Source organism: Quercus lobata, chromosome 5 (assembly GCF_001633185.2).
Source record: "Quercus lobata isolate SW786 chromosome 5, ValleyOak3.0 Primary Assembly, whole genome shotgun sequence".
Taxonomy (NCBI): domain Eukaryota; kingdom Viridiplantae; phylum Streptophyta; class Magnoliopsida; order Fagales; family Fagaceae; genus Quercus; species Quercus lobata.
This window is the reverse complement of record NC_044908.1, coordinates 81,126,092-81,150,220: the sequence shown is the minus strand read 5'-3', so window position 1 is coordinate 81,150,220 and position 24,129 is coordinate 81,126,092. Positions and strand designations below refer to the sequence as shown.

Sequence of the window (24,129 nt, the reverse complement as noted above, 5' to 3'; positions counted from 1 at the left end):
CGAACAAGGAGGGACTTCGCGGGACAGTCAGCCTCGGCGGACACCCAGGTCGTTAATGCAGTGTTTCGGGAGCCTGTTCAGCAGGTCTTGGAAAAGATAAAGGATGAGCCATTCTTCAAATGGCCGAACAGGATGGCGGGAAAGCCTGCAAAGCGCAACCCGAGTTTGTATTGCCATTACCATCAAGACCATGGCCACACGACAGACAACTGTAGGAATTTATGGGACCATTTGGAGCAGTTGGTCCGAGAAGGGAAATTAAAGCAACTCTTGCACCATTCCAGCGGAAGGGCAAGCCAGGCAGGTTCTGAGGTGCGGGGGGATGCTTCATCAAGGCTCCCCCGGGGAACGATCAATGTCATCTTTGCGGCCCCGGGAAGGACCGGTTCTTGCCCCACAAGAGTGTCGTCGGTGTCCCGATTCCCCGCCGAGGATCGTTCTCAAGCACCGAAGAGGGCCAAGAGGCGTGTCCCTTTGATTTTGGGTTTTTCAGATGAAGATTTGGTTGGAACTATACAACCCCATGAGGATGCCTTGGTGGTCACGCTGAGGATTAGTGGGTACGATGTCCGAAGAGTGATGGTTGATCAGGGGAGCGCAGCGGATGTGATGTATCCGGATTTGTACAAGGGGCTAGGTTTGAAACAGGGGGACTTGACAACCTATAATTCCCCTCTAGTCAGTTTTGAGGGAAGGTTGGTCATTCCTATGGGGCTAATCAGGTTGCCCGTACAGTCAGGCACGGAGGTGGTGGAGGTAGACTTTATTGTCGTAGATGTTTATTCTCCATATACGGCTATCTTGGGCAGACCTTGGCTTCACACACTTAAAGCGGTTTCATCTACCCTACATCAGAAGGTGAAGTACCCATCCGGAGACCAAGTGCTGGAGATAGTAGGGAACCAAGCAGCTGCTCGGCAATGCCAAGTTGCGGCCATTCAGCATCGGCCGGAGGCCGAAACCTCGGCTACAGCCGATAATGAGTCATAGCAATTAAAGCCCCCAGCGTCAGGTATAGACATACCAACCAATGGGGTGGAGTGTGAAGATCTGGAAAAGGTGATCGTCGCTGATGATCCAGAAAAATTCTTCCGGGTTGGGGCTAAGCTGCCACTGCAAGAGAAAGCCAGTTTGCTGGAGTTCCTCCAAGCCAATGTGGACGTCTTTGCATGGGACCCGTATGAAGCCCCAGGAGTAGACCCAAGTTTCATCTGTCACCAGCTCAACGTGAACCCTGCCATTCCCCCTAGGAGACAAATCCCTCGGTGACCATCGAAAGAGCATGCCGAGGCAGTCAGAAGCAAAGTCGCCAAGCTGAAACATGCTGGGGCTATTAAAGAAGTCTTTTATCCCCAATGGCTGGCCAATACGGTGGTAGTAAAGAAGAAAACAGGGAAATGGCGAGTGTGCGTTGATTTTACCGATCTTAATAAGGCCTGCCCTAAGGACCCATTTCCTATGCCCAAGATTGACCAGTTGGTGGATGCAACCGTGGGCCACCCTAGGATGAGTTTCTTGGATGCCTTTCAGGGATATCACCAAATACCGCTGGCCGTCGATGATCAGGAAAAAACCGCTTTCGTGACCCCGATTGGGAACTACCATTACAAGGTAATGCCTTTCGGCTTGAAAAATGCTGGATCTACTTACCAACGCATGATGACAAAAATGTTTGAGCCGCAGCTGGGCAGAAGTATTGAAGTTTATATTGATGATATGGTCGTGAAAAGTAAAGTAGTAGCTGAGCATGTGGGGGACCTTACTAACATCTTTGGGATATTGAGAGAGCACAAATTACGCCTGAACGCTTCGAAGTGCTCCTTTGGTGTAGGCTCCTGAAAATTCTTGGGGTACATGGTGACCCATAGAGGAATCGAGGTGAATCCGGACCAGATTAGGGCTATTAATGATTTGCAGGCGCCACGGAACCCGAAGGAGGTGCAAAAGTTGACTGGGATGACTGCTGCGTTGAACCGGTTCATTTCCAGGTCGGCTGAGAGGTGTCGTCCTTTTTTCCGCCTGCTACATAAGTGGCAAGGATTCGAATGGACCAAAGAGTGCGCTGAGGCGTTCCAACAGTTGAAGGACTATTTATGCAAGCCACCTATCATGTCTAGCCCCGAGGTGGACGAGGTGTTGTATGCCTACTTGGCGGTAGCTCCTCACGCAGTCAGTTTCGTCTTGATTCGAGAAGACAATGGTGTTCAGAGGCCAGTTTATTATGTAAGTAAATCCCTCCATGAAGCCGAGGTGAGATATCAATCATTGGAAAAGGCCATACTGGCGGTGGTTCATGCAACACGCAAGCTTCCGCACTATTTTCAAGCTCACACTGTAGTTGTTTTGACACAATGGCCCCTTAAGTCTATACTTAGAAGTGCCGACTACACCGGCAGAATTGCCAAGTGGGGGACGATTTTGGGTGCTTTCGATATCAAATACCTGCCCCGCACCTCTGTAAAGGGTCAAGTTCTCGCCGATCTGGTAGCTGAATTCGCTGAGTGCCCCGAGGAAATTAGTAGGAATCAAGATTACATGGATGGAAAATCGGTTGGCATGATATCCGCCCAAGGAGGGTCTGTGTGGAAAGTGTACGTGGATGGGGCTGCAAACCAGAGGGGAGCCGGATTGGGATTGGTTTTGATGTCCCCTGAAGAAGTCATCATAGAGAAATCGTTAAGGCTAGGGTTCTCGGCCACTAACAATGAATCAGAATACGAAGCTTTGATAATGGGAATGAGGATGGTCCGTAAAATGGGTGGAAACGCGGTGAAACTGTTCTCGGACTCAAGGCTGGTCGTCGGCCAGGTTACCGGAGAGTTGGAGGCCAGGGATCCAAGGATGCAAGGATACCTGGACCGGGTTAGGCAAATGCGAACTGAGTTTGAATCTTTCGACATATTATATATTCCACGAGGGGAGAATACCCACGCTGACTCCCTGGCGACCCTTGCCACCTCCTCAGTACGAAATTTTCCTCGGGTAATTATCGTCGAAGACTTGTGTGCTCCCACTTCACCAGAAAAGGAGGTTTGCCAAATCCGTCAAGTTAATTCGTCGCCAAACTGGATGGACCCTATAATAAAATTTCTCGAAAGTGACACATTGCCCGAGGATAGGGTGGAAGCCGAGAAAGTACGAAGAAGAGCACCTCGGTACTGGCTATCCGAGGACAAAAAGCTGTACAGACGGTCTTTCTCTGGACCATACCTGCTCTGTGTGCCTCCTGAGACAGCGGAATCAATCCTGGAGGAGTTGCATGAGGGCATTTGTGGGAGCCATACGGGAGGGAGATCACTATCATACCGAGCACTAACGCAGGGCTATTGGTGGCCAAATATGCATAGAGAAGCGCAGGAGTACGTTAAGAAATGCGACCAGTGTCAAAGATATGCTCCGAATATCCACCAGCCAGGAGGAGTCCTTAACCCTCTCTCAAGCCCTTGGCCTTTTGCGCAGTGGGGGCTGGACATTGTGGGCCCTTTTCCTAAAGCTATAGGAAACAAGAAGTATCTGCTGGTCGGCACAGACTACTTCACTAAATGGGTTGAAGCTGAGCCCTTAGCGAATATCAGGGATGTAGATGTGAAAAAGTTTGTCTGGAAAAACATTGTTACACGATTTGGAATCCCACGAGCTCTTGTCTCAGACAACGGGCTCCAGTTCGATAGCAATGCTTTTAGGAAATACTGTTCAGAGCTGGGAATAAGAAACAGATATTCCACTCCAGCTTATCCGTAAGGCAATGGGCAAGCTGAAGCTGTTAACAAAGTTATCGTTAATGGGCTTAAGAAGAGACTGGATGACGCGAAGGGGAAATGGGTGGAAGAACTGCCGCATGTGCTTTGGGCATATTGGACGACTCCCCGACGTTCGACGGGGGAAACTCCCTTTTCTATGACTTATGGGGCCGAGGCCATTATTCCCTTGGAAACTGGATTCCCAACGTTAAAGACCAGTACATTCTCTTCAGGAGATAACGATGCGATGCTGGAAAAAAATTTAGACCTAATTGAAGAACGAAGGGAAAGCGCAATGGTTCGCCTAGCTTACTACCAACACAAACTCAAGCAAGGCTACGACAGCAATGTGAAGATGAGGCCTTTAGCCATAGGAGATCTGGTGCTGAGAAAAGTCCTGGGGGCCACTAAGAATCCAAACTGGGGAAAGCTGGGACCCAATTGGGAGGGACCATATCGGATTACTTCTGTAGCGGGAATAGGGGCTTACTATCTAGAGGACCTAGATGAAAAATCTGTGCTCCATCCTTGGAATGTAAATAATCTCAGAAGGTATTATTATTAGTAAAAAGTTTCAATTCAAATATTCTCTTTCAATTTATGTCAAATACGCATCCTGTAAATTTTGCATCCTGCCATACCACATTGAATTGTTAAACAGAAACTAAGTTATGCCAGGTCCTCGGATCGCAAACTTAGTGGAAATTAACATCCTATCATATTGAATTGTTAAACAGAAACTAATTTATGCCCAGTCCTCGGATCGCAAACTTAGTGGAAATTAACATCCTATCATATTGAATTGTTAAACAGAAACTAAGTTATGCCAGGTCCTCGGATCGTAAACTTAGTGGAAATTAACATCCTATCATATTGAATTGTTAAACAGAAACTAAGTTATGCCAGGTCCTCGGATCGCAAACTTAGTGGAAATTAACGTCCCATTATATAGAATTGTTAAACAGAAACCAAGTTATGCCAGGTCCTCGGATCGCAAACTTAGTGGAAATTAACGTCCCATTATATAGAATTGTTAAACAGAAACTAAGCTATGCCAGGTCCTCAGATCGCAAACTTAATGGGAGTTAACATTTTATCGCTCATACTGTATTGTTAAACGGAAATTAAGTTACGCCAGATCCTCGGACCACAACTCGGTGGAAATTGATCTTTTAAGTCCTGTGTTGAAGTACTAAATGATGAACACAATTGTGATGAATTTCTCTAAAATCAAAAACTTGATGAAAATAATGTCCTACGGACACCCGGTACGGAGTCAAAAAGAGAAACCTTCGGATACAAAATTGGTGTGCAATGAAAAAGGTGGTCAAAATGAGCCCATACAAAATTATAACGACAAAGCAAAAGATTGTGGAAGTAACTGGGATCTCTCAGAACGATAATAAAGTAAGCGATAAAGCCCTCCATTAAGTGTCTATTCAAAATTACAAATACACTTCTCTACTTTCAATCATTAATACCCCCGGCTGATAAAACCGTGGAATCCAATTCTTGTTGAAAGCCTTGTGAGGCCATCTCTGCCTTCGAAGTAGTATTGGATTTATTTGGGGAAGCTCCTGGAGAGGAATTGCGAGGCAAAACCCCCTCATTAGGATTAATAGCTGGTGGAGGAGTGTCAGTCTGGTACGGTTGAGGAGCTAAGGAGCGTATCGCTTCGGGGTAATATATGTTCTCTGGCTTGTGTAGCTCAGACGAGGCTTCAACCCCAGCAATGTTAAGAGCCTCGTTCCAGGTTCTCGCGCAGTAGACACGGCACACCTCCGGAACCTCGGCTCTTAAAGCTTTCTCCGTTTCAGCCACCCCAATTTCGTAGCTCCTCTGCTCGGCTTCATTCGTTGCCTGTTCGAATTTGCTTCTCGCCTGTTCGGCTTGTTCTCTGAGTCTTTCGGCTTGCTCCTTTAGCTTCTGGGTTTCTTCTAAATGCTTCTTAAAAACAAGAGCTTGCTCCTGAGTCTTCTTCAGCTCAGCATTCGCCTCGCGAAGAAGTTTTGCTTGTTCCTCGGCTTGCTTCTGGTAGCCTTCTGATTTCAATTCGGCGCTCTTTCGAGCTTCTTCTTCGACCTGTAGTTTCTTCCTTGCGTCGACTAAATCCTGTTCAGATTTGGTCAAAGTCTGTACAGCCGTTGCCCTTCTTCTCCTTTCGCCATCTAGCTGGTTGGAGCAAGCATTGAGCATCTCGTCTAGCTTGAAAGTATTTTGAATGAGCTGTAAGAAATAGAGGGATGGGGCAGCTTTGTGGATTAATAAAAAGTGCGCATGAGTAGGTAAGAATTATAGAATGAGGCAGTGTAAAAGACAGCTGCTCACCATGCCCAAGTATCGCTTGTTGTCAAGAATGATTTGATTCTTCCTCATATTCTTCATCTCAGCCATATCCTTTGGGAGCAATAAGGCCTCCTCTATGGCCGAGGCTACGTGACACCCAATGCCGCCATTGTAGTCCCGTATAGAGGCATCGTCTCGCAGGGGCTCTCCACCGAGCATGGGAGCTGGCAGTCACGCTTGTGAATCAGGATGTGGGGAATCGGGCTTCTCATGGCCCCGCATAGCGGGATGCCTAGTTTTCTGCTGCTTTGCAGCTCGTTGGACATCTTCCTCTCGAATGGGATGAGACTCCCTCGCATCTGCCACCTCTTTATCCCTCTGATCCCTGCGTTTTTCTGGTTCGGCAGTGCCGGACAGCGCTGATTGCTGGGATGATCGAGGGGGGTGGCGAGGAACGGGAGGGGGAGACCTGGTTAGGAGAGATGAAGCCGGGGATGGTACTGTCTTGGCAGGTACAGACTTTCCCGGTGGACCTTCCATCAGTTCCATTAAGCTTTTCTGAGGTTTCCTTTGTATCCCCATCTCGTCAGGATTTTCCTCGGGGCTGATAGGCTGATCGAAAATCCCGAAATCGTCCGCGGATTCAGATACTGTTACGATGCTTTCCTTGTCTTTTCCCCCTTTCCTTCTCCTATTAGTTCCTTTTTTCTTAAGGGAAAATGAGGGTGAAGGATGTCCCGCCGAGACGCTGGCCACAAAAAGAGGTTCTGTGAGCGGTGTGTGTTCGGGAAGTGGAATACCCTCTGGAACAAGAAACCCTTCGTGGGCAGCGCTGATGCGATGAAGCCGAGGGTCGCGTGCCCTAATCACGCACTTCGGCGCCTGAAAGCCAAAGGAGAGAGGGGTATAGCCAAGAATTAAATGTGCTGCCCGTAACTGGCCATCAGCCTCGTTCACGTATATTTCAGCTTTCAATAAACTATCTAGGCTAGCCCTATTGACTAATCTGAGATTGGGCTTTGTGTAGCGTCTATCTGCAAAACCGTTGATTCTAAAGTTAAAATTATGATACGCAAGAATAATGAATGAAGGTAAAACACGCTCGTGAGCTAACTAGTATAAGTCTATAACTTCACACCCACCTGGTGTTCCCTCTATTGTGGGGCAAGGTAGATCATCGTGCCATTCTCCAGAAAAAATAAGGAAATCTTCGTTTAGGTTCTTATTTGAAGTGGGGAGGCATTGAATTAGCCTCACTTCAGGATATCTCGATTTGAGATAATAGTCCTGGTCAGCTAGGCGGTGAAGGCTGTACACCCAATTCACGTCGTGATGGGTTAGCTTTAGACCCATTCTCTGATTCAGAGCGTCTACACTTCCCAAAATCCTAAACATATTGGGAGCACATTGAGTGGGGGATAGCCTAAAAAAGTTGAGGTAACCCCTGGTGATACTACCCATGGGAATAGTCATCCCGCCCTCAATAAAGGCAATCATGGGGATAACTACTTCCCCGGTTTGCCTGGCATCAACCCACTCCCCTTGGGCTGCATACCTCAACCCCACCGTTGGAGGAATTTTGTATTTAGAACGGAAATTTCTAATACCTTCCTCGGAGTCAACAAGGCGTCGAAAGGGATTCTTCTGTTTCCCCATTTTTCTAAAAAACTTAGTAGAGAAGGCTTTTTGGCTATAAATAAAGGTAGTAGAAGCTTCAAAGGAACTTACAGGTTCAAGGGGAGGACCTCGGACAACGTACGACTATTTGTAATCGCCAGGAAAATAATGAGGACTGAAAGGAGGCAGATTCGATGTATGAGCTCTGGAACCACGTAGTCATCAAAGGTAAGGTGTAGGTTTAGTTAGGGAATGCTTTTATAGTCCTGTAAGAACTGCGAGCGGTAAAATTCCCGCCCAAGAGATAAGAGGAATTCCCTGCCATTCGATTTTGATCTCACCGTCGAACGTGGGAGACAAGGGATTGGTCAGAATTAAATGCTGCCAAAATCAGGGTACTGAAGCGTCAGGGGCATGCCCCCAAAACGCGCTCAGGCGCAGGCTTATGACGTCAAAATTCACCTTTTCTCCCGAGGAATCGAAAAGTAGGATTTTGAGGGGCTGTTGTGGGGACCGGTCGACTAATGGGCCCGTAGGGTTCAGAATTGGTTCGGGGTTGCAGGGCCTGAGGCCCATTCAAGGACGCGTACCCATCCGAGGACGCCATGCTCCTCGGCAGTATGCGTCCGAGGACGATCGTGTCCGAGGAAGACTGGGACGAGGTCTTGCTGCGATCCGATCCCAGAATTAGGCCACCGTAAAGGATAAGAGTAACCGATTACAGATGAAAGAGATAAGGCCAACAAATATCTGTAACTACAGCTGCCCCCGCATTAATGACCTCCTAACCAACCCTCTGGCCGCATTAATGTGGAGGTGATACCTGAACAGTAAGGAAGCAGCCTTACAGCTGCCCATAGGAAGTTCCAGGAGATACCAGATGGGACAGAAAGAAATCCTCCGGACCCAACCTACACGTGTGCGGTAAGGATGGAATGCAAAGGAGAGTATATAAACAAAAAGAGGAACATGAAGAAGGGATCGAAATGGAGAAAGAAAAAAGAAAAGAACAGAGAGAAGAAAAGGAGGAGACAGGAAGAGTAGTAAAAAAAGTGTTGCCCTGAGCACTGAGAAAGAGATTCATTGTACCAACTTTAAACCTTTAACGTTCTTAAGAGTGACTTTTTGGGAAGGGAGACCGGAGTTAACCTAGTTCTTTACACCCACGCTCTACAAATCATATTGTCTGGGCCTTTTACGTGCGAACCCAACACTGTTTAGGTTTGTTGCGAAATCGAGTCCTTACAATACTAATTATGGTTAATATTCTTGAAAAATGAGTAGCAAAACAAAAAATCTTTTAATTATACTTGCTAACATGTAGAGTAGGAGAAGTGTTAACCCTATATAAATTTCTTGCGTATACAACCAAACAAATTCTATAAATTACGAAAATATAAGTATCTAGACTATAATATAAATGTAGAAGTTTACCTATAAGTTACTAGCCATAGCCATTTTAATGTTACCTATTATTTTAGGCTTTGTTGATAATATTTAGATAGATACATTTGTAGGTTGTAGTTGTATGGCACCAACCAACTGAATTTACTTCTCAAAGATGAAAAACAACTAAATTTAATCTCTTTTTTAATTCACTACATGTAAAAATAAGGATTAGATGGATCAGATGAAGAATTTGGATTATAATACACTACACTTAAAAATTAAGGATTAGATGGATTAGATAAAGAATTTGGATTGTAATTAAATTAAGATTTTTATCAACTTAGAAATTATAGTAGATGGATTAGATGAAGAATTTGGATTGTAATCAAATTAAGATTTGTATCAACTTAGAAATTATAGGAGAAGAATTTGGATTGTAATCAAATTATGAATTATATGATATATCTATACTATATATAAGAGGATTCCCCTCTTTCAATTAGATTTTTACATGGTTCAAAAATACCCTCATTAATGAAGGGTGACTTCATTTATAAATAGGGTCATAAATGTCAAATAACAAATTTCATTTTGAATTCACAAAGAGAATTCCTAAAATTTAGGATTTATTCCCTTCAAGTTCAAAAAAAAAAAAATTACAGTTACTGCTTATCTCTAAATTTTATCATTTTTATTTTTTTGAAAAAATTTTAAAAAAATTCTAAATTATAATAGATGCAAATCATAACTTTTACCCCCCCCCAAAAAAAAGAGTCTTTGAGCACACACGTGAATGCGTGCTTAAAGGCTAGTGTGTGTATATATATATGTCTAATATTAATATAATATTAGTCTAATGGAATTTTATATCAGACTCTTCTTTTTTTTCTTTTTCTTTTTTTTTTTTATAATACATAGACGTCAAGTATATTTGATTGTTACGGAACCTATTACATCTGAGCATATAGAGGGCGTTTGGATTCAGATGAATCCTGCGTCCATGTTTCCAGTGTCACGTTTTCTCCTTTTCTTTTTTTTTTTCTTTTTTTTTTTTGGCCCGCATTTGTTGACTTTGGGGGGACAAATTTTACTGTTATGAACAGTAAATACACTGTTCATGCACTGTGCTGACACTGTTCACGCATTAAAAAATATTAAAAATGGGTCCCACGGTACTATTTACACATTTAAAAATTATTTTGCTACAGTGTTTTCAGTTTTTAGTTTTTAATTTTCAGTTTTAGCAACAATAAGCTCAATCCAAACGGACCCATAAGCATTAAGCAATACTAGTGGTGGCAAAATCCGACACGACCCGTGAACCCAACACAATTAATCCGTTTATAAACAAGTCATGGGTTAATGTTAAACATGCGAACCTGTTTGACCCGTTTAATAAATATGCGAACCTGTCTGACTCGTTTGATCCGTTTAGCTTATAAAGTTATTATTTATTTTGATATTATTGCTTCATTAATGGTTTATTTTTATATGTTTATTACTATATTTGTAGTTATAATTGAATTTTAATTTTAGATATATGAGAATTGATAAAAATTATATATGTTAGGTATGACATATTAATCAAATAGATTATTACATAGGTCATTTGTATTGACCTTTACATGGCTTGTTAATTAAACAAATTGAACGTGTCGGATCAAGTTGACCTATTTAATAAATAGGTTGTGCTTGGGTTAAGGATTCTTGACACGTTTACTAAACAGGTCGGATTCGGGTCAACCTATATAGCCGAATACTTATGGCTTAACATGACACGAACCCGACCCACGAACATAAATTGTCACCCCATTGCAGTACCCCATATCACCACTTTATGATCTGTCACCGCATTAATTGTAATTTTTTTTTAGAAGCATTAATTGCAAATTGAGACCATATGCATTGTTTTTCTGGGAAACAAACATCTCAAAGCTCAATCTATAGATGCAAATGTTTGGTATGTTGCAACTTTAAACAAAAATTCTCAGGTTAATATAATTTTATTTCAATTTGAATACATAATTCTTAAAGGAAACTGCACGGAGACATATTAAGCACAGCAAGTGTAATTCAACTATAATCAAATTAAGATTTGTATCATGTGAAATAACTTTTATTTAGTTCTTTAAGATTTTTATCCATTTAGAAATGATAGGAGAAGAAAAATTATATATATATTTTTCTTAAAATCTAAAAATTTTAAAAAAATTACAATTTGATGAAGTCACTTGACGCAATCATCGTGTTTAAGCGCAACTTTTATTATATATAATATGAAATAAGGGACTATAGTTTCTTTCATAATTTTTTTTTTTTAATTTTAATATCAAGCCTTTTATATTTAATGAGAAACGATATGTTCACAACATTTTTACAACAAATTCTAAGTGGCAGGTTGCAACTGGTTATTATTGTTAGAGCAAAAAAGTAATCTTAGTATTATGTTCAAATTTGAACTAATAACAACTAACCACCTATAATTTGTTGTAAAAATATTGTAAAAATATTATGAACATAGTATCTCTTGTATTTAATTATATCTTAGCATTGGTAATTTCATGAAATGTATATCTGTCATAGTCTCATCAATCATTATAATCAATTATATTTTTTTATTAAATAAAATGTTTTTTATACCCTTACCCAACACCCACCCACATATGACCCTTTGTTTTCTTTTCTTTTTTTAATTTTTTTTCCTCTTTTTTTCTCATCCACCCATTTCTTCACAAATATCAATTTTCTTCATCTCCTTTATCTGCTTTCCTCCACACCTTTATCTTCTTTCTTCTTCTGCATTTTTTCATTTTCCTTCACAAACACGCATCTTCAAAGAACCCACTCTCTCAAATTTCTCATCCATCCTCTTACCTGCCAATTGAAAAGCATTAAGAGTTAATTTTTCTCAATTTCACCCAAGACGAACTCCTCTCTCACTCTGTATCTCCAAAACCAAATTGGAATTGAAGTTACATGGATGCATCGAAGGACTCATCATCTTGACCCAACGGTGTTAGAAAATTTTAATTTGATGTTAGAGTGAGATCAGTAATGGTTCGATAGAGGTCCTTGTCCATACCCAGATGATGCTATAATTTTCTCTATATGCCTTTTCTGTGGGTATTTTGTGGTTATAGAGCAGGGATAAATTTGGGAGTTCATAATAAGGTTGATGGTAATTTAGAGATAAAAAAACACGCTTTTTCAATTTTGGGTTCATGGGCATTTTGGTTCGGTTGCAAAATAATTTGACTTTCTCCATCTACACTGACACGCGCCTATTGCATACTCAACTTTTTCTATATCCCTAAAAAGACATTAATATTTTATTTGAATTTTTATCACATTAACGGGTGTTGTATGGCATCCATTAACAGCACCCTTATTTTTATATAGCAAACAAAGACCTTTCATTGTATTTATGCATGATTGTTATTTGTTACAACCTCCATCCCAGTTTGTTTGTCCTCTATTCCATTTTAGGATGTCCCAAAATATTGTCTTGTTTCTAAAAATAAAAGTCATTAATTTACTAATATTCCTATTATACCCCTACTTTATTTTCAAAACTATTTGAAAAGAAAACTAACAAATATTTAAAAAATCAATCTAATTGGAGCACATTTTTAGTTGCATCATTAAGAATAACTTTTTTATAAAAAAAAAAAAAAACTGATAAATTTATTTAAGGGTAATTTTGTAAACTTGTACATTTTTATAAGGCAAACAAGATAATAAATTATATTCTCTTTAAAAAAATTTACTTTTCAAACATGACAAAAAAATTGAGATAGAGGGAATACTTGTTAGTCTCACAAGGCATATATCATGTGATGTTGATTCAATTGGCGTGAAAGTAAAAAATTAATTGTAAAATTTCTTTTCGCTATGAATGTGCCAATCGAGAAAACCATGAACACCGCTAATAATTGAAAATTTTATCGTGTGAAGAGAGGAAAAAACAAAGGTCAGGTCAATTCTTATCTTATTTCAAGATGTTTCCCTTGGCCATATAGGACAACAAGAACAGCATAATATGAATGCTTTATAAACTAATATTCTTTAGCTATCCCACGAGTTTGAACATATTATTATATATATAAAAGATAAAGTATTACTCTAATACTCTCTCCATCTCAATTTTTTTGTTCTGTTTGAAAAGTCAAACTTTTTAAGATTATATCATTTATTGTTTTGTCTGTCTTATAAAAATATATAAGTTTACAAAACTACCCTTGAATAAATTTATCAGTTTTTTTTTTTTTTTTTTTTTTTAAAGTTACTCTTAATGAGGTAACTAAAAAGGTGCCTCAATTAGATTGATTTTTTAAATATTTGTTAATTTTCTTTTCAAATTGTTTTAAAAATAAGGTAGGGGTATAATAGGAACATTAGTAAATTAATAACTTTTATTTTTAGAAACAGACAATATTTTGGGATATCTCAAAATGGAATAAAGGACAAAAAAACTGAGACGGAGGGAGTATAAGATAAAGCAACAAATTTATAAATTATATTTAGTACCTAAATATGCGACAATGTTGAGCATAGAATACAACATTCTCACACATTAAATTAATTAATTAATTAACGGCCTTGTCATCAGCTTCTTATCTATAGAGAGTAGTAGCTCCAACTATATAACGCGTAATCAAGTTGAATTTTGGTGTTCTAACTTCCAATTGCATTAATGTTTGAGTTGTCTTTTTTAGAAGAAAAGAAAATTTTCTTGCTAGGATTGAACTCTTAATCCTCATCCTTCTTTTCAATGCTTAGTCAGAGTCATTGCCCCAATAAAAGACATAACATGATGATCTCAACTCTCAAGAATACCCAACAAAAGAACGAAATAAAATAATAAATCCCTCTCAATAGTCAATTCTCATCGTAGCTTGGATATTGATAACAAACTAATAATTCATCCAAAAGAATTGACAATTTTTTTTTAATGAAGATGTGATTGATAACTAATTAGTGCTCAAGATATATTAGCCCAATAAAGTAGGTCTAAGCCTAATCTTATCTTGTGTGTAAGTCAAGTCTTCCACTTATATTATACTTTATTAATCATAGTGAATATATTGTTAGTTTAAGATTTAGTCTCCTATATATTCTCAAGTTGGGTTTATTGTAACATGTAACTATTATTAGTGTATTGTCAAATTGAACAATATAACTCTCGTATTTTTGTATTATACTTTCGCATTTATTTTAACATATTTAACATGGTATTAGAACTAATGTTCAACAGGTACAACGAAATTCGAATTCTTTAAAAAGTTAATTATATGCTATCATCGTAAAGCTAACTATATTATGAATGAGACAGAATAATATTATTCCTAGCCAACCAGATACACCCGAGCTCAACGTAAAATGTCTCAAGTTTCAGACTTCGCCAGATACAGCCTCCATGCTAACGTCATATAATCTGCCATACTTTCAGCCAAAGAATAGACAGGACGGCCCACTCAATCTTATGAATGTTAGTTTGACTTTTACTATTTTTTAATGAGCGTTGACCAATGACTTCCTTCAAATTCTTGCAATGCAAGACTACAACCAGTTCTCTCTTTCTAGTAACCTTATCCATCAACAATGGGCCAATGGTTATCAATTTACGCGCTAGCTCTTGAACCATGTCATTAATTTTTTGGCCCTAGTTAATGGTTGTATGAACATACTCTTTTCATGATTTTTTGGATTGCTATGTTGTCCTTGCGTATTCTTGGTATGATGGTCACTCCACAAGTATAAGTGCTTGTGGGGTGTGAGGGTAAGGGCCGAAGTTTTTACTCTTTAGGAGGAAACTTCATACATATATACACTTAAATTAGGTTAGAGTAGAATTTCTATCTTATATAAAAATAAAATTAAATAAAAACAAATAAACAAGTATTTCTTTAAATGACCCACGTGTGACTGCACCCAAAAAACTGATCGATTACAATAAATACTCCCTCCATCTCAATTTGTTTGTCTTTTATTCTATTTTGGAATGTCCCAAAATATTGTTCTGTTTCTAAAAATAAGAGTCATTAATTTACTAATATTTCTATTATACCCCTACTTTATTTTCAAAACTATTTGAAAAGAAAACTAAATAATATATTTTTAAAAAAATCTATCTAATTGGGACACCTTTTTAGTTGTCTCATTAAGAATAACTCTTTAAAAAAAAAAAAAAAAAACTTATAAATTTATTTAAGGGTAGTTTTGTAAACTTATAAATTTTTATAAAGCAGACAAGATCCTTTAAAAAAATTGACTTTTCAAACAGGACAAACAAATTGGGCCAAAGAGAGTAAATAAATAAATAAACTCAATTGTGATTATTGCTTTCAAGCCCTCGTTAACAGGATCTTAATTGAAAATAACAAATATTAATAAACAAGTATCTCTTTAATTAAATTTTGTGCATCTATCTAAAAAATAACCAATGCACTTTAATTAACACTCCGGATCAAGCTTAATTTTGCTTGCACCGTCATGCATGCATATATTGATGCTTATCCAATTTGACCAGTTCAGTTACACAAAAGTAGCTTAGAAGTCTAAGAAGCTTTTCATGCAAATGTGAATGCTTACCATTAATAGGCCACAGAGAAGTGGGCGGTGGGAAGTGTGAACAATGAGAAGATTACTAGCATTGGTACCTTATACAGCTCATTGTGAACCCACTAGAGGGGTATAAGTGGGACTTAGAAATAAGGAGTGTGTACAAGATTTATTATATTTGAACTTACTAAATGCGTTACCAATCATAAATAAACAATTCAAATATTTATTTATAAATTTGTTAAAATCCATCAATAATATTTATTATCACATCAGTTTGTAAGTTTTACTTAGTAAATGCTGCAGTAGTTTTAGCATTTGTTTTAGGGAATGTTATGAATTAGGATAGAGATTAGAGGAAGTCATACAAAAAGATTAATGCATACTTCCATTTTGGGGTTGGAAATAGATAGAGTGTGTGGATTGGCGCATAATTGGGATCACTTAACCTAATCTTTATCTATATATAATCATCAATTTAATTATAAGATTTAAAATGTTCTAGATTCTAAATATTAAAAATTGATGACATAAAGGGAATAATATAAGAATATAGTATTTCTTTGGCTAATAACAAAAGATAGAAGAAGAATATAGTTTTTTTTATTAATTTATAAAATTTTAACTTATAGCATACACTTTTGATAATCCTATACTTTATTATTAGATCAAAACACCGATTACCAAAACATCAATTAATTAATAGTGTACGCAAAATTGATAGCCATATACTTATTTGTATACTACACCAATACATCGTATGAGTGTCAGCGTGACGAGATTGTTAAAAAGTATGTATAGTCGTTTGTACGTCCAGATCACAATCCGTGGGAATGAGACGAATCATCCTTCACACGAGTGAAAAAAGTCATGGGTACACTACATATGGACCCACCCAATCTCCAAACTTTATTGAAGAATAAGAGTACCGGCGAATCCTGGATAATGAGTACAGACTATATACTATTATACTATATAAAAAGCAATGAGGGCCCCTCTTCATTGCCGCTTTAATTCATATGTGGAACATATGGTCAAGCCGACCTTTTTTGAAAACTCAAAAAACAAATTTTCCTGTAATTTCTGCAGAGTTCTTTTTGTGTTTTGGTGACTTGGAAACAACTAACCTAGCTACCTATTTAAATTTGACACAATATTTTTCCACAAGTGATGCTAAGGCATATCGTAAGTCTTGCGTAATAAAGTAATGCTAGCTCATATAGAAATAAATTAATAACATTACACCAATTACAACAAATTATATACACCTTTTTTTAAAAAAAAAAATCTAAATAAAAAAAAATATACACCATTTTTACAAACCTTTTTTACCTCGTTTTTAGCGCTTGAGTTTGAATAAGAGCATGCTAAAGAGCATTTCCAATAATGGCGTTAAAAATTTAGTTATTTGATATTACAAAAAGTTATTTTATTTATTTTATCTATTTTACTTACTCACTTTATAAAACATTTTGCAGCAGTGGATTTATTTTAACTTTCAACACAATAAAATAATATAAACATCACAATAAAATAATATATCTATCACATTATTTTATTAATTTCTTTCTTCTATTTCTCAAAAAAAAATTATTTCTTTCTCTCTATCTCTATGATTGTCGTGCCTCACTTTCCACTAAAAAAAAAAATCTCATTTCTCTCCTCTCCACTCTCCATTCTCCTTCTCTCTATCTCGTCGCCGCTCTCTCCTTCCCACCCATCACCATCTCGAAACCTTCCTCGCCGGTGCCGGAGACAAAATCGTCAAAGCTCTCGAGGATCCTGTGGGTTGTGCCGGAGCAGATTTGTAGGTTGTGCCATAGGTTTGTGATCTTTCTCTCTACTCTAACCGATCTGCCATGGGTTTGTGATTTGTGACGTGGTTTTGTGTTTGAAAGTTCAAATAGCATATAAAATACCAATGAACGTTTATACCCCTAAATACAAAATTACTAATACAAGCTTATAATCAAACAATATATGTGCGGAATATGAAATATAAGCTATATCCAAATTAGTAACACACTTTAAACTATAATTAATTACAAACACAGCAGTAATTAAAAGGTAAAGAGAAAGGAAAGAGAGATGCAAACTCAAAGATAACACGGCGATATGTTGTCAAAGAGGAAACTAAAATACTTGACGAAAAACCTTTCTGCTGCCCTCCAAGCGGTCAATAATCCACTAGAGAATAAAGTTGGGATACATGAATAGTAAAAGACCCTCCAAGCCTAATCTACCTAGTACATCTAAGCCCTCCAAGCTTCTTGCTCCAACAGGGTTACACCAAACCTTATCTTCTCTAGCTTACCGGATCCCGCAGTAGCCCATTACATCAACCAAATGAATTGGTCCCTTCTAAACTACTTTCCGAGCACCAAAATACCTCCTCACTGATATGAGTATGGTGAGATAAGGATTTGGCAAATGTACCTCTCAAAGATATATCAATAGAGAGGGTGAAAGTAGAGGAATTTGGAAAATCAAGTGATGAAGATTGTGGATGAGTCAATCTTGTTTTTCTCTAGGGTTTCTCTCTCAAAATTCTCTCTAGAAGCTCTCAACATTTCGTGGGTATAAGGGTATTTATAGTGGTGTGTATGAGGAATGCGAAAAGTCATGTTTCAACCAAATAGGGCATTCTGGCGACTCAAGCTCGCAACTAGAACGAGTCGCAAGTTTGAGTTGCGAGCTAACTGCCTGACCAGACTGGAAGTTTTATCTTGTAGTGCTCCAACTATCGTGACCCTTCAGCTCCCCCTGCATGCTTCACATGTGTGCCATTCTAGCGACTTGCTAGTCATGAGATCCAGTCGCAAGACTCCTTTGAATTGCACACATCTTGAGTTTTCTTCATATTCTCTCACACACTACCCTTACATAATTCCCACCTAAATACAGGGTATCTAATTGCTAAATTACAAGCAAATTTGGCGTGGAATAAAGCCAACATATGATTGAATAAATTCAACTTTACAATGTTTTGTGGTGGTTGTATGGAATTTAGACCAGCGTTGCTTTGATCTTTCTCTCTACTCTATCTCTGTGGGTTTGTGTTTTGTGATGTGGGTTTGGTGGATCGGCGTTGCTTTGGTGGCAATGGTCCAATCCGGTGTTTTTTTGGTGGTTGGGTGTCTGACTCGGTGGGTTTTTATATGGATTTTATGAGTACCATTGACAGCGAGCTGGCTGGCAAAGCAGAGAGGAGATGAGGTATGCCAGAGAGAGAGAGAGAGAAAGAAAGAAAAAGAGAAAATATTTTTTTAATGAGAGAAGAGAGAGAAGTTTAATAAAATATTATTATTATTTTTTAGCTTCTTGCTACAGTGCACAACTATTTATGGTTGTGCACTGTAGCAAGAAGCTAACAAATTTTAACTATGGCTCCACTATTGTAACATGCATTTTTGTGTTTTGGTGAAGCTAAAATAGTTATATAGCTATTTAGCTTCACTGTTGCTAATGCTCTAAATAGCTATATTACTATTTTTAGCACCACCAAATACCAAAATGTGCCCTGCAATGGTGAAGCCAAATCTATATTTTTTGGCTCCACAGCTATAGTGTATAGCTACTTTTGGCTGTGCACTATAGCTGAAGGGTTAAAAAAAAAAAAAAAAATTTATTTGTATATTCACACTACTTTTGATTATTTTACTCATTTTTATTCTTTCTTTTATTCTTATTTCTCTTCTTCGCATTGACATTGCTATTGTTTGTGCCTTCACACTTCTTTTACTCATTTTTTTTTCTTTTTTTATATAGCATTCACACTGTTATATATTGTTTGCGCGTTCACACTGCTATTGTTCTTTTATTCTTATATTATTTTATTATGATTTTTATATTATTTTATTGTGTTGAAAGTTAAAATAGATTCACTGATACTGGATGTTTTGTAAAGTGAGTAGGTAAAATAGATAAAATAACTTTTTATGGTGCCAAATAGCTAAAAAAATAGCTCCACCAATGTGGATGCTCTAATACAAGACACATTAGCATTAGGGTTTTTAGAGCATGTGAAGTCATAAATTTAGCAATATAGTCTCACAAAAAGCTATTTTATTTATTTTACTTTTTTATTTTACAAAACACTTAACATTAGTGGTTTTGTTTTAGCTTTCAATACAATAAAATAATGTATCCACTACAATAAACAACAACTACTATAATAAATAATTTGACCTATGTAGGTGAACACGTGAATAAAAGTAGCTGGCAGTGTGAACATGTGAACACTGGAAGAGAATGCGTAAATAATTTTTTTTTTTTTTTTTTTTTTTTTTTTTTTTTACCTATGAGTTATAGTGCACAACCAAAAGTAGTTGTGCACTATAACTGTGGAGCCAAATTATTTGGTTTTGGCTCTACCAATATAACTAGATTTTCATATTTGGCAGTGCTAAAAATAATAATATAACTTTTTAGCACCACAAATACTAATGCTCTTAGTACTCGAGTTTGAGCAATGTAAGACACATTAGCATTGGGGTGTTGAGACCATGCACGAGTAGAGTTTATCTCACTAAGTGGAAAGTAATCTGCTCCCACAATTCCACCATTTGGTTTTAAAAAATTATGTAAAGAACTATAACACATATTTTCTATATAAACTTACCTTTTTTTAAAATGAAAAACTTTGTGTAAAGATAATTTTCTGTATTTTCTAATGTTTGGTAACATAAGAAAAAATAAGTCAAAGAAAAACTATCTTTAGTCAACATAAAAAATAAAGTTTATTTTTAAAGATTGTTTTCTACTAATTTTATTTGGAAAATAACTTTATCTCACTGTAATTTAAATAAGGAAAGTTATGAGTATAGTTTTAAAAACGGACCGGACCGGTTGGTTTGGCCGGTTGGAACGAGAACCAAAGGCTAGTCCAATCTCCAAAAAAGGCCTAAAACCAAGGTAAACCCAGTCAAAAACCAAGAACTGGAGGTAAATCTGGTTTTGCCTTGGGTCCGGTTTTTAAAACCATGGTTATATGATTATTTTTCAATTCATTTAATGTTCCTACCAAATACAAACATAAAAAAATGAGATAATTTTATAAAAAATATATTTTTTTAAATGACACATTTTCTAAAAAAAACATGAATCAAAGAGAGCGTAGGAAATTATTTCACTTTATTCAGTTGCGGTACAAAACTATTTTGGGTGCCAGACGTGCCAGTGGATGGTCCTTTCACACATGGAGCTATAATGCCTATTCTTGATTTTTTGTAGTCATTCATTGATAGAGATGAGCAGTGCCCCAGTGCCACGGAACTGAGTTGTCCAAAGTTCAAACAAATTGGCTGAGCCTGTTGAGTTTTCAGGCCACTGACTGGAATTTGATGGGTTTGGACTGTCATGACTCATGACAAAGCATTTTTCACAATAATTAGATTGGAAAACCTCTTTGATTCACAAAGATATATAATTCAGTTATTTAAGTGCAGTAGCTTAGGTTTTTCAAATTAAACATATGATTGCATTAATTAAACATATAATTGCATTACTTTTTTTTTTCTCAAAAAAAAAAAAAAAACAATTCAATAAAGTTATTGTTTGAATTTATTTGAAAAACTTACTTTATTTGTTTAAATAAATTTTTTTAATACCTCACTTTTGTTAGGTATTATTATTTTTAATTTCTTCACTTACTTGAGTAAAAAAAAAAAAAAAAATCAACAGTTCCAAGAGGAATCAAAAGTCAAAACTTCAAGAGTCACCTTCTCACTGAAGCATTCCAAAAAAAAGTTTTTAAAGTGAAGAAATCGTAAAGGGAAATTGTGTTGAATAGTGAAAACCACAAATTGAGGTAAAAGAAATTCTCTAATTTTCTTTTGCTCTTTGTTTTGAATCACTTTTTCTTTGTTTTAATTCACTTTCTTTTCCCAATCCAACTTTTCACTTTAGTTGTGCAATGAAAAAGCTGGATGGAAGTTTCCATGGGGGGCAAGCCCTTGATTTACACAATCTATTAGCATATTCGTGTGGCTTTTTGGAAAAAATAGACACTGTCAAGAAAGTAACAAACAAAGAGGGTTTGAGAACAATTTGGTAGAAATGGACCAAAAAAGTGAGGTTGGATATTTTTGCATTATGTTATTATGACTGGTGTATCCATCTGATAAGCACTCCAGAACATCCTAACTCCTAATTAAGCATTATGTCCAAATACCGAAACCAATTATTAGATCGAGAAAGACTGTAACTCCCCCATTATTAAAATTAATGAGTATATTGTAAGAATCACATACATAATGGGGTTGATAATGACCACCATTTAAGTTTCATTAGTCATTACAATTTACAACCACAATGGATAGTGCTAACTATAAGAAAACTTTCCCATACACAATCTTATATAATAATGAGGGATTTTTTAAAATATATAATTTAAGGATTTTGTAACAAATGGCTTAAGACATTCAATTAGGAAATACTAATAGAAATTTTTTATAAGAAAAAAAAAAACAGTTGATTTTTTTTTTTATAGTTTTATATATTTTTCACAAAAATAGCATTAAAACATTTTTAAAATTATTTGTTAACAAATATCCTAAGAGCACTCATTACCTGTGAATAAGTTCGAAACAACTATCACATTAAGCAAATTAGTATTTCTTATTACCAAAATAAATAAATAAATTTACTTAAGCATGGGAGATTTAGAGCCATAGGTCGCTATTATACTGGTATCACTCTTAGCCTTTTCTATTGTAATATTGTGCTGTTGGTTCAAGATCTTGTAATGTGTTAGAGATATATATTAGACATATTAGCTCAATGTAATAGGCCCAAGCCCATTCCTGCTTGTACTAGTAGTCTAGGGTTTAGTCGCCTATATATACTCATGTTATGGCTCATTGTAACATAGGAGGTTATTGTACTACACTCTCATACAATAAAAGATGTAGCCCTTAAGGGATTCCTCCGTGGATGTAGGCCGTCAAGGCTGAACCACGTAACTCTCGTGTTCTCAGTGTTCCTATTCTATGCTTCCTCTTCCGCATCCACTCTAGCATACACAACATGGTATAACACATCGCGATGCTAATATTTAACATGGTATCAGAGCCAAACTCCGTTCTTGGCATCAAACAAACATCTCTAACAAGCAAAGAAGATTCTCACGTGCACACCACCATCAAAAGTCATATGCTTGTCGGCTGGATCTAGACTCCACGGCATCTCGCAGCCGCTATGGCTCTCACTGCTATGTCCAGATCTTAAACCCAAGCAATCAGTGTGTCTCCCTATCAGATCTGTGCACATCAAGCCTTCGCCTGATGAAACCAACAAGACATACGTGCTCCACGGCATATCACGACCAAAACCCAGAAACCCGACCTCCAACGGCAGCCGCACGTGCCACCACGCGCGACCAATGGCTCCTGGAACTCTCACACGCGCCGCCGAAGATTCTCGACTCCCAGCTCGGATCTCAGTCACACGCGCCGCCAAGCCGGCCTTGTCGTCCACCGATCCACTTGGCCTGAGAATCTGGTAATCATACGAGCTCTCACGCGCCTCCACGCGCCACAGTAGCCTCTGGAAAATCTCCCACGCGCCGCCATAGATTCTTGACTTCTAGATCGTCTTCTGGGCGCACGCGCCGCCCTGTCGGCCTCCTCGTCCGCCGATCTACGAAACCTGAAATTACGGGCCTCAACCGAGCTTACACGCGCCTCCACGCGCCTCACAAGTTTCTGGCATCTCCTCCACGCGCCGGTGAACATCGCACGCTCCTGCCAGGCGCCGGAAACTCCTGCTGATGTCATCTGACGTCACCTGATGACGTCATCGCTCCACGTCAGCAGCCATGCAAGCACCGCCACATCAGCCCTAGTCCACGTCAGCGACACGTCATCAGCCACGTCAGCAGTGTCGTCTCGTCAGCACCACGTCACCTAGCTGACCGTTGACCCGGACCGACCCGGACCGACCCGACCCGGACCACCCGAATCTGACCCGTGAGCACTTGGACTGTTGACTTCTATGCTTCCTCTTCCGCATCCACTCTAGCATACACAACATGGTATAACACATCGCGATGCTAATATTTAACATAATGAAAGGCTAGTGATAGATTATCTAATCTTACTGCAATTTTACCATGTATTTAAAGACATAATTACACTAAACTCAATGTAAATCCCATGGAAAAGTTGTAAAATAAAAAATATATATATTATAAACCATTAAAATGCTAACAATGTAGATTTTACGAAGGAAAGCAAAAAGAATAATATTTGTTTTTCCTTACCTTTTTTGAAATCATTTACTCTATTCTCAACAATTAAATGATTAATGGCCAATAAAACACTTGTAGCTCAATTGATATTTCCTAATTATCGAATTATTGAATTATCAAAAAATAAAAATAACCATCTAATAATTGACAACAAAATTTTAATGTTCATTTATCTCTTTAAATTTAAGACCATGGGGGATTGACTTTTTTTCCCCTTTCTGGGGAAGTAGGGTGATTAAAGCAAGAATTACATTAAGAAGTAACGAAAAGAAAATGTAAAATCACAAT

The 24,129-nt window shown here is 37.7% G+C and overlaps 1 protein-coding gene across 1 annotated transcript; it reads right to left on the bottom strand.

Annotated features, from left to right (window-relative positions):
• Positions 1–5,207: 5,207 nt before the first annotated feature.
• Positions 5,208–5,936, bottom strand: LOC115991263 (golgin subfamily A member 6-like protein 4). Its single transcript, XM_031114982.1, has one exon. It carries the CDS (start codon positions 5,934–5,936, stop codon positions 5,208–5,210), a length of 729 nt encoding a protein of 242 aa, XP_030970842.1.
• Between the last annotated feature and the right edge of the window lie 18,193 nt (positions 5,937–24,129).

Bases quoted from the DNA above. Each gene is read 5' to 3' on its own strand.
- LOC115991263 (XM_031114982.1), bottom strand. From the start codon at position 5,936: ATGCTCAATGCTTGCTCCAACCAGCTAGATGGCGAAAGGAGAAGAAGG.